The following is an 11,288-nucleotide window of genomic DNA, read 5'->3' as shown; positions in this document are numbered from 1 at the left end:
TGTGAGACGGGTCAACCCTACCCATATTCACAATAAAAAGTAATGTTCTTAGCATAAAAAGCAATACTTTTTCATTGATGACCCAAATAAGAGATCTGTCTCACAAATACGACCCGTGAGACCGTCTCACACAAGCTTTTGCCTTAAGCATCCCATTAATATGATTGGTGAAGATTTCGTAATTAACGCACAATACATTAAATGTGTAAATAATTTATATATTTTTTATACTAGCAGTCAACACACATGTTATGTGAACATAATATTCGTAAACATAAAATAGTATTTTTTATTACAATTTTTCAATTGTATGTAATTAATTTATTTTGAAATGACAGGAAAACAGCACATCAAAATATTTAATACGTCTTTGTGGTTTAACTTTGATATAATATATAGATATCTAGCATGATATTTGTATTATATAATTTATTCTACTCCTTGTACAGTGATTGAAAGAGATTTTTGCATGTATATTTAGATAATCGAATTTTATTTTTTAAAAATATTTAAGCGAATGAAAAATTTAGAGAAAGAAAAAAAATGTGTTATAACGCAAAAATTTATGTGATATTATCTCATAGGTAAATACAGATTTCGGACTCGATCTATAAAAAGTATTACATTTTATGCCTAAATTATTATTTTTTATTTCAAAGTATCATTTTTTTGTTAGTTATGTTATGAATAAATATTTTGTAATAAATTTTAATTTGAATGAAAAATATTATTTTTTAGCGCAGGTATTGACTGAGTTAATCGTCAAATAGATATAGATATGTGAAGTTGTTGCACAAGAGAACACAGGGTTTATCTGATTTCTTGAGAAAAGAAAAAATAAACAACAATCAATTCTTGATAAATCATTCTTCTATATCTAACAGAACACCAATAAAAAAAACATTAAGAGAAGAGAGATCAGACGATGTGGAAATTGGAATCAAGAATCCATCATCTGCCCTCACCAATAAACTCGTGAAGTATGGGTTTAGCTGGATCTGTGGGTGAATAAGTACATGAGCCTGATACCATGGTTGTGTTATTTGTCGAATTGATACGGCTGTTCTCCGTACCCGATACAAATGTTGTCTCATCATTAAAATTCCAGTCAGTTAGATAACTGGGCCTTGTAACAACAGAAGCCACCTCGACATCTCCAGAAAGCATGGCCACCACACGAGACATCGAGGGACGCAGGCCAGGGGATGCTTGAGTGCACAGAAGAGCTACACCGATGATTGTTCTTACTTCATCGGGGTTGAATATGTGTAAAGAAGGGTCGACCAGATCTATTTCTTTGTCACTTTCATGAAGGCTCCATGCCTGAAATTTTGCACTCATAAGGGAAGCTATAATATTCGGTCAGCTGATAATATGCACAAAGGTGAAAACTAAAAGGAGAACAATACCCATTCAAGAAGATAAATCCTATCGATTTCCAAATTCGAGTCAGAATTTGGCCTTCCGCTGACTATCTCCAGAGCTACAACCCCAAAGCTAAATACATCAGCCTTTTCTGTGAGATGTCCACGCATGGCATACTCCGGAGCAAGATACCCGCTGCCCGAGTTTAAATAAAAATAGAATCAAGAGACATGCTTTGTATCTGTGTCCTAATTATTAAGAGAGACAACGTGGTATCTTACATTGTTCCTGCAACTCGAGTGCTTATATGGGTCTTTTTGTCGTCGAACAATTTGGCGAGGCCAAAATCAGAAATTTTTGGAGTGAGATCAGAATCAAGCAGAATGTTGCTGGCTTTCACATCTCTGTGCACGATTCTCAGTCGAGATTCTTCGTGTAGATAAGTTAGACCCCTGGCCACTCCCAAGCATATGTCATAGCGTGTTGGCCAATCAAGATATAAACTTTTACTCCCTGTTCCACCAACAGGCCACTTAAATTCCAGTTCAAAATGCTAGCTCTAGTTTAAAATAGAATATGAACCTTCAAACATCCTATTATACCGATTTCAAATAGTAGTTGATCAAGACTCTTGTTTTCGAGATACTCGTATACAAGCAATCTTTTATTCCCTTCAATGCAACATCCATACAATTTAACAAGGTTACGATGTTGCACAGCAGAAATAGTAGCAATCTCGGCCACAAACTGACCCTTTCCTTGATGTGATGTAACAGACAATTGTTTAACCGCAACTACTCTTCCATCAACAAGTGTTCCCTGTTAGTCAATAAAAGAAGGTAATTTAAGTTTCTCCATTCGAGAATAAGATATGTTTGTCCACAATTCCATGTATGGTGTGTAAAAAAAACCAAATAAACATAATGAAACAAGGAAAAACAGAACAAGAACCCTCGAGGTGACTTAAAATAGCATATTACCCTGTAAACAGATCCAAATCCTCCCTCCCCGAGCTTATTAACAGGATTGAAGTCATCTGTCGCAGTTTTAAGTTCAACGAAACTGAACGTGTAAGGCCGTGTATCAATCCCCAATAACTCTGCAAATTCATTTAAACATGTTGCTATCTTTCGGTTTGGCAAGATGACAAATTCTTGATTTGGCTATTGATACTCTTCCATGGTTTTAAGCTTATTGATTACTTTTTCTTAAAAAAAGAGGAAAACAGATAGAAGCATCTGATTTCTCCCACATTGTACTTAAATAGTCTACTGTATTTTTCCATTCATACCTTCATCCACAAAGTTTTTCTGAATTTTCCTTCTCCAGAAAAGGTAGAATATCACAAGAATAGAAAGCAAGCTTGCGGCTCCAACTGCAACAGAAATCCCCACGATAAAACCAGTCCGGTTCTTCTTCGGACTGGGAGGCTTGTTTGCAACAGATGGAATGAAATCTGTATACCACATGGTGGTCAATTGACATGAAGAAATTAGGGTAGAAATTTTACATGGGTAGTCATGTTATAAGGAGTTGTACCTACCTGCTGGCTTTGCACTTATGGCTTGTATTAAAGGTCCATAAGTGCCATGTGAAGGTACACAGCAAGTTCCTTTTCCAGCCCAAAACAGATGGATTTCGATATAGTTTTCAGACACTTGGACGTTGAAGTCTTTCGCAAAAGCTCTTAAAGAGCCAACCTCTTTTTGTATGTCAAAGTCTTTCCACTCTAGATTCCCCTGGAGAACATAAACAACAGAAACAACTAAGAAAAATGCTCATCCATTTATTCTCCTTTTTTTTAGATCATTACAGTGGGTGACTTATAACTTAGTTCATTAAAAGCGCGGAAAGAATAAGATTCTTTAGCAGGTACTTTTTTAGTTCTATAATACCTGGACGTATATATCAAAAACCCGTCGTCCAAGACTCTTCCAAGTCACACTACCAAATATCACTATCTCTGCAAATTGGAGTTTCACGGTGTAGTTACCATTCTCTAGGCCTAAGCCATAGTATCTTAACGATCCAAAAGAAAGTCGAGCAGTTTGGAACAATTCCGAGTCCAAAGTATTTGTAAGTTGGTACAAAGAGGAGGCTCGATATTGTGGATTATCAGAAGGGAGGCCAGCATTGCTAACTGCCCATCTGCCTGTCCTGGTCATATAATATGTTGCTGGACCAAGAGTCTCATTATCCATTTCATACACAGTCTGGTCGAAAGAAGTAACCTGTGGACCTCCACAGTTAACTGCAAAGCTGGAATCTACAAATCACCACAAGTCATTGCCACATCACAACTTCTGCACGTGGCAGACACAACACATCTTCCTTCTGGTTACATAGCAAGCAAACATTTATACACTGGATAAATATGAATTTGAAGAATAAGGCTTCTTATTTTTATCATTTTTGGATTCTACATCAGAAGTAGGTTGCTGGACACTCTCATATTAACTTGATATAAGAAAAGAAGTCTAAAATATCTCAAATTGGAATCAAATTCTCTTCCATCCCACACAAAGTTCTACTAATGCTATTCACCAAGGAAAATAGATTCATCATTAAACACTTTGAATTTTTTGAAATCCTCAACCTTTCTGTAGGCTGAACAGGAAATATGCCACTTACAAATAGGTGATCCTCGTCTGCAAGGAAAATTCCTCTGAAGACAATCCAATCCAGAAGGTAAAACACTAAAAATCAGAAGAGTAATTAGTGATGACCAGTACGAGCAAAAAGATGCACAACAGATGAATATAAACCAAGGGAAAATATCACCAGAAGCAATTGTTTAAATTTATTCACCTTTGGTTGGAACTACCAAATGTGAAGTTATTGCCAACTAAATTACTACAACAAAAAAAAGATATCTATGTCAATGCCAGAAAGAGAGAAATTAAAAGATAAAAAAACAAAAAGGATTAAAAACCCAAATTTGTGAAAAAAAAGAATGTAGAATTTGCATATTTTGGATTTGGCCGATCATACATCTGTAGATTTTGTTGGCTGACCCAAGAAGGAAAGCTCCCAGATAATTCATTGTATGATAAATCTCTGCAAACAAGCACAAAAGGTTGTGAGGCATGCATTAATAGCATAGATAAGTTGTACTTTTGCTCTATGGCACAAGGTTTAGATATTACTGGACCACGTAATGTACTCTCAACTATTCATCCGCTTATAATGAGTATGATATGACCAACTGCATCTCGGTCGCAACATAATGGTAGGGACTAGAATCAGTGATGTCGAAACAACTTCAAGGAAAACCATTTTTCCTAAGATATTAAAATCTATAAATGAACTAACATATTTTGAAGTTTCGAAATCTTTTGGGCTGGCAGCACTCCCGTGAACTTGTTAGAACCCAGAAACCTGAGGATTGATGAAGGTCACTGTAAGTTTCTTATTTTGATTATTATATTTTATTAGGGTAGGAAAAGTTGATAGATGAGCTCCCAATCATAAGTAAACATTTTACACGCTAGTAATTCCTCCGAGATTGAAAAGAAATTCTGGAAGTCCTCCGATCAAGTTGTTGAAGCTCAAGTCCCTGAAACATTTTTATAAGAAGGCATTGTTGAAAGGATTTAAGATTTTTACCATAACTAATCGAACACAAAGCATATAACATACTACAAAAAAAAATTATACAGTCGTATCAGGGTAAACCCTTCTACAGTATTGATGTGCTGCTCTGAGGACAAAATATGTTTGGCTGGAGTGACGTTCAGCCAAATTGTTCATAGTCTCAAAATGCTTTTGAAAATCATCCTTGAATGGGCACACTTACACGAGTTGTAAACTGTCGAATTGCTCAAAGAACGAAGGTATAGAACCAGAAACATTATTGTTTCGCAAAACTCTGTGCAACAAGCCATTAATGTTTAGAACTTGCCACCGACATATCAAAGGCAATAACACATCAGGTCCACAACTGTTGGAAAAATATGCTTTTGTCTCCTTACAATGTGGCTAGAGTAGTCATATTTTGTAGGAAATCCAAAGAAGAACTCCCATTCAATATATCGCTTATTCTCCTGACCATCATATTTGAACAAGTACGTTAACTTCTGCTTAACACGAAGGAAAATATTCTAAAACACAGGAAAAAGATTGACTCGACTCACAGGTCATTCAAAGAAATTAAATTGGAAAAGGATGATGGTATTGAACCTTGAAATGAATTCCCCTGAAACCTCCTGTAGAATTTTGTAAAAAGAGCAAGTAACAAATTACAAAATGGTCACAAATTTATTGTCTATTGAAATTATCAAGAGGGAAAGAGGTTAAATTATCAAGCAAGAGGACATGTCCGAATTTCTCACAGAGCAATGAGTTTTGTCCAATTTCCAACGAAGTCAGGTATCTGACCGGTAAGGTCATTGTCTGATCCCCACCTGAAATCCAAACATTTATTTCCAGTAAGTGTGATCTTAGAGAGTTGGATAAAAATATAGATTGTGCTCTTACACTCTCACCAAGCTCGTCAGATTAGCAAATGACGGGGGTATTGAACCTCTAACACCGGAACTAACAAAGTATCTGGCAAGATGGAAAAAAATTGACCATGATATTTTGATTGACACCCAAAGATATTTAGGCTTCAAATAAGGCGATGAAATAAGAGCTGACTAGCATTAGAACAAATAAAACACGGAATTCCAAAAGGAGTCAATCGTCATTGACTTCGTCGAGTTAGCTAACTAGCATTAAAACAAGTCTAAAACAATACCATTCAGAAAATGGGGAGTGTGTCATAGCATACATCTGTGTTAATCTTGATAAGTTCCCAAGTTCAAGTGGTAAAGGGCCAGAGAAGTTGTTTGTGCCGAAGGCTCTGCATGTTGAACATAAAAAAATTAACCACGTATCTATGAATAAAGAGTACGTTAGGATTTAAGAAAATTAAGTTTTCCCATTATATTGCTGGATAAATTTTGAAGTGTTAAATTGTAGTGTTTAAAGAATTCTTATTTAGACTACAATAATTGAATCTTTATATAGCTGAAAGCATGAGAGATTTGATAGGAAATCTTTTCTAAAACTAAATAGCGACCAGCCCATACCAATGGTAAATCAATATTAATCAGATTACATACGATTCTAAAATAGCTCCATGAACACAAGGAAACAACTTCATGTCTCAAACATTGAAAGACACTAAAGAGGCCTTACATAGATCTTAGGTCAGACAGTAGACCAAGTTCCTTTGGAAGCTCCCCCGACAACGCATTTATGCCAAGACTCCTAATAACATTTAATGAACATTTTAAAAATTTGTTCATTTAAAACTGGCAGTTGACAGACAAGATGTAAAACATGTAAAGGTTGCTCACAAGTACTGCATGCGAGTGAGAGTACTGATGGTTGCAGGAAGGGGACCTGTTAAATAGTTTTGACCCAAATTCCTGCCAAAAAAAAAAAAAGAAAAATACCCGTTTTAGAATCAGCATAGCACAGAAACAAAATGAGATACAGTTTCTTATGGACAAAAAAAAAATGATATAGTTCGTTTTTCACAAATAAATTCAGGAATTAGCCATACAGATCAGTGAGATAAGTCAGATTCCAGATCTCTTCAGGAATAGGACCAGCAACATCCAATGCATAAACTCTCCTGTTCAATCAAAAAAATAAGATCATTTAGTCGGTCAGTTTTTGCACTTGGGATGCATACAAAGTTTTAAAAAAACTGGAGATGCATATCTATCAAACAAGACCAAATATACACGAAAAAGGTGTCATTGTTCTCAAATGATTTAACTTTCATGCATTATTACTTAATCTCAATATTGTGACTTACAGAGCAGTAACATGGCAAGTAGCACCATTGTCAAAGGAACAAGTACATTTGATACCCGGATTAAAGTTCACTATTTCAGTTGCATCAATGGCAACTCCGCTACATAACTGGCCACTGATGTTCCACTGATTTGAAGCCAAAAGTTGCCATCTCTGGAACATAGAGTTTATAGCTATTGCTGCACAAATTAGATGATCATTTCATTTCATTGTAAAACATATGTTCTTAATAAGGTCATTGAAACAACATGAGCAAGCAGATTATTTTTTCCAGAAATTGATGCCTCATTCGTCAATGAAAAGTTCCTAGCTTATTCCCATCAACAAAATGTCTACTGTTCATCATCACAGGACAATTATGTATACAAACATAGTAGTACTCGGAATTTCTATGATAACTCTTCACTTGTCCATAAAACTTACTCAATTTTGTTTCTGTAAAACCATCAGACATGTGAACTCTCCTGACAAAGATTGATGAACAAATTGTTCCCACATGATTCTTATAACATAGTGCAACTAGATGGTTTATTTTAACAAATTTAGTGTTGTTTTCAAATTTTGAACACACGTGTCCTTGCAAACACGTACGGAAAGGATGTGTGTGCTAAATATTTGAAAACATGGTAATATGTGGCTCAAGATTTGAAAATACGAATTGAAAGATTTTTCTAACTTTTGTTTTAGCAATCTCGTGATTTCACAAAAATAGTGTATACAATTAACCCTAAAATGATAATAACAGAAAACTAAATTGCAGTTTTATTGAGTTTGAGTGTTTGGTTTAAACTTCGGATTTTTTAAAAATTAAATATTTTCAAGCATAATTTAAATTGTTTAATCTGGTTACTATGAAAATTATCAATATATACACAAAGACCAAAACATTTGACAACATGATTATAGAAATATAAATTTCAAAATGAATTAAAACCACCATTATTAACTTTTTTATTATCAAACTATTTAATGTATTTTTAAAATTCTTGTTGGGATAGGGTTAGAGTTTAGAAGCGAGGGCTGAATAAACTTTTTTATTGTTTTCTTGATTTCGAACCGTTATTATCAGTTTTTAAGCTGTTAAGAAGTATTCTTCAACGCTTGGACACGTTGGACCACTAAAAAGTGCAAGTACGGAAACGATCCGGCTTGACTAGTGATAGATTATACTTGGCAGTTTAACAAAAAACATCTTAAAATGGTCTTTGCAGAAATGTAAATCATAATTTAATTAAACAAATAATTTTATGGATGTTCGGAGACAAAACTCTACGTCAGCCTTTTTTTCACTTAGAAAGGTTTCCATTATAAAACTTTGATTTTACAATGACTTGTAAGTTGTAACAATGCACTTCAATTAGGACTTATCATTGCCTAACTGAAACTCTTAGTGATCATTTTACAATTCTGTATATTTAAAAACCCTTGGTTCACCAGACAACAAAAACAAAACCCAAGAGTCAGACTTAACGGCTTGTAGGTGTAGCATAGATTGATCCTTAATGATCTGATAAGCGTGTGGTTCAATGAGCAATTAGAAATCAAAAGATTAAATGTGATTGGTCGAAAGAGTTCTTCATATTTGAAATTTGCAAATTTATAGTTGAAAAATTCCAACAATCGAATTTTCTTTTCAACAATCATCCATATTGTATCCCGACAGAATGGACGAGTCACTTTCATATCATTAAATTCTCATTATACTACTTGTGCTTTAGCGACTTCACGTCCTTTGCTTTCCATGAAGCTGAACCATCATGTCCAAATTAAGTAACTTTTTGTCATTCGAGAGTTGATAGGATAGTGTGTAAGCTTTCCAAATGAGGCAACTGATTGAACGGCTTGACTTTAGAATCGTTTTAGATTTAACTATTTTTTGACCACCAACAGTACGACTTTATTTCAACGGTTTGAACACTTTGGACCGCCGGTCAGTTTTGACATATGATAACTTTGAAGCTCAAGTTTATATACTTATGAGTTTTGACTTCATAGCCCGCTTGATCTTCTTAAGCGTTTTCTGAACAGCTTGATCTGATCTAGCAGTTCAAAACCTGAAAATACATTTAAAAGCAGTTGGACCTGAAATAGCTAGATGACGTTATTTGTCAATTACCAAAACTTAAGGGTATTTGAAATATTCCAACTATTTCTATATTCACCTAATTACCATAATGATAAAATAAATTAATAATAAGGAGTTGGGACTGTAAAAACCACATTTATTGCAGAATATTTGATAAAATAATTAATAATGAGGAGTTGGGGCTGTGAAAACCACATTTATTGCATAATATTTGAATGTATTTTATTTGACTGCAAAATTAAAAGGTAAAATTGTGTAAAATCATATATTATACTTTTAATAATTGATTTAGTTCGATTTGGTTTGGATTTTTTTCCTAAATACTCTAAAACTTGAACCAAATTTTACCTTTTTTTTATTTGTTGACTTTAAAAAATGGCCAAATGTGATACACAAAAAATTATAGGTGTCAAAAATTAACCAGACACGAGCCGACACAAAAAATATCGGGTTAGCATTGGATGGATTCGGATCATATTTGGATTGGATCCGAAATCTGACTAAAAAAATGGGTTGGGTTCAGGTTGACCAGAATTAAGAATCAGGTCGCCATCAACCCGAACACACCTGACTCATTTATATTTTTTCAAGGTTCTTTTTGTAAAGCGTCGAGCATTTGATCCTACAATAACATTACAATTAAGCTCGAGCTGAGCTTATTTAAAATATATATAAACTCGAGATCGATTCGAGCTTTTATCATTAAGTTCGAGCTCAGTTCGTTTGAAAATTACTAAGTTTGCGAATAGCTCGAGCTCGATTCGTTAATAGCTCGTTTATCATGTTTAACAATCTTGACTTGAGCATTCTCACGAACTCGTTAAACAAATTTTCAACGCGGGAGCCATAATCTCAAGAAATATTAAATCTGAAAGATGAATTCTGAGACATTCATACATTTGGGATCCCAAAACAAGAAAAAGATTCGACCAAACTCACAAGTTAAGCTCAAATAATCAAACTTAGCCAAAAATACGTAAAGAATGATCGATGCTCACCTTCAAGAGGATCGATGGTGGCATTAGTGCGGTTCTGAGCTCGAACGGTGAGCCCAAATGCTGCAGCATACAACAAGAACAGTAGGGTCTGAATCGGTGGCACACACCGCTGATGAGATGCCGCCGCCGCCATGTGTAGTACAGTTGGGTGGCAAGAAAAAGAAGAGCTCAAGAATTGATGTCAAAGGTGAAAGTGGAGGGAGAGATTATTGAATCAACTTCTGAACTTGGATTTGCGAACAAACAAATCCAATACTTTATCCAACATCAACAATATATATATGTGTCATGTGTGAATGGATGATAAAATATATGGTATCATTTTGATACACCTATTTTTTATTTTTTAAAATTATTTTGTTTCATTTGTTAACGTCATATTTGACAAATCAATTATGAATGGATCTTATCTGAGACCGTTTCACGGATTTTAATATGTGATACGGGTCAATCCTATCTATATTCACAATAAAAAGTAATACTCTTAACATAAAAAGTAATATTTTTTCATGAATGACCCAAATAAGAGATCTGTCTCATAAATACGATCCGTGAGACCGTCTCACACAAATTTTTATCATCAATTATTTTTATTGTTATGTTAATATTTTTTGATATCATATCATTATTTTTTGACTTCATGTCACTTCTTACATCAAAACAGTAAAAAAAAATGGAGTGTGTACCTGAGATATTTTGTCAGGGGAGAGATATTTTGTTTCTTCCTTTTTAAATCTTAATTTTTCAATCCACATACAGTAATGTGTACCTGCGTTGCCCGTTCGCACAAGAGGTCCAGTGTCATTAATTAATTTTAATCATTGTGACAGTTTAGGAGGTCAATCCAAATTTTTTATTTTTTTAATTTAATTTTTTTATGAAGTGAAAATACGTTGATATTTTTTAATATATATAACGTAAACTTATTAATTACTACAATAATCTGCACGTTATCCAAATAAATTATATTAGACAAACATTGATGACAAATTTTTTCGAGAATGTACTAACAGGAGAAATTATTATTTTAT

The 11,288-nt window shown here is 34.2% G+C and overlaps 1 protein-coding gene across 4 annotated transcripts in view; it reads right to left on the bottom strand.

Annotated features, from left to right (window-relative positions):
- Positions 1-805: 805 nt before the first annotated feature.
- LOC140963791 (probable LRR receptor-like serine/threonine-protein kinase At1g56140) overlaps positions 806-11,288 on the bottom strand; it is a 24,211-nt gene continuing 13,728 nt past the window's right edge. The window contains exons 1-24 of one of the 4 annotated variants that reach the window (XM_073423189.1): positions 10,258-10,513; positions 7,175-7,352; positions 6,917-6,988; positions 6,708-6,779; positions 6,547-6,618; positions 6,137-6,208; positions 5,842-5,913; positions 5,697-5,768; positions 5,499-5,570; positions 5,337-5,408; positions 5,162-5,233; positions 4,850-4,921; positions 4,678-4,743; positions 4,357-4,422; positions 4,174-4,218; positions 3,997-4,061; positions 3,261-3,631; positions 2,909-3,104; positions 2,657-2,821; positions 2,346-2,464; positions 1,968-2,184; positions 1,647-1,878; positions 1,410-1,560; positions 806-1,323 (exon numbers count right to left, since the gene is read on the bottom strand). In XM_073423189.1, the coding sequence (XP_073279290.1) occupies positions 952-1,323; positions 1,410-1,560; positions 1,647-1,878; positions 1,968-2,184; positions 2,346-2,464; positions 2,657-2,821; positions 2,909-3,104; positions 3,261-3,631; positions 3,997-4,061; positions 4,174-4,218; positions 4,357-4,422; positions 4,678-4,743; positions 4,850-4,921; positions 5,162-5,233; positions 5,337-5,408; positions 5,499-5,570; positions 5,697-5,768; positions 5,842-5,913; positions 6,137-6,208; positions 6,547-6,618; positions 6,708-6,779; positions 6,917-6,988; positions 7,175-7,352; positions 10,258-10,390 (3,096 nt within the window). In that variant the 5' untranslated portion in view covers positions 10,391-10,513 and the 3' untranslated portion in view covers positions 806-951. Of the gene's footprint in view, positions 1,324-1,409; positions 1,561-1,646; positions 1,879-1,947; positions 2,185-2,345; positions 2,465-2,656; positions 2,822-2,908; positions 3,105-3,260; positions 3,632-3,996; positions 4,062-4,173; positions 4,219-4,356; positions 4,423-4,677; positions 4,744-4,849; positions 4,922-5,161; positions 5,234-5,336; positions 5,409-5,498; positions 5,571-5,696; positions 5,769-5,841; positions 5,914-6,136; positions 6,209-6,546; positions 6,619-6,707; positions 6,780-6,916; positions 6,989-7,174; positions 7,353-10,257; positions 10,518-11,288 lie in introns of those variants that run through there. The other 3 variants (XR_012172756.1, XM_073423192.1, XM_073423190.1) reach the window with 3 other exon arrangements.

This window comes from Primulina huaijiensis, chromosome 18, assembly GCF_012295235.1.
Source record: "Primulina huaijiensis isolate GDHJ02 chromosome 18, ASM1229523v2, whole genome shotgun sequence".
Classification (NCBI taxonomy): Eukaryota; Viridiplantae; Streptophyta; class Magnoliopsida; order Lamiales; family Gesneriaceae; genus Primulina; species Primulina huaijiensis.
The sequence above is the reverse complement of the archived record's forward strand: the minus strand, read 5'-3'. Positions and strand labels throughout refer to the sequence as shown.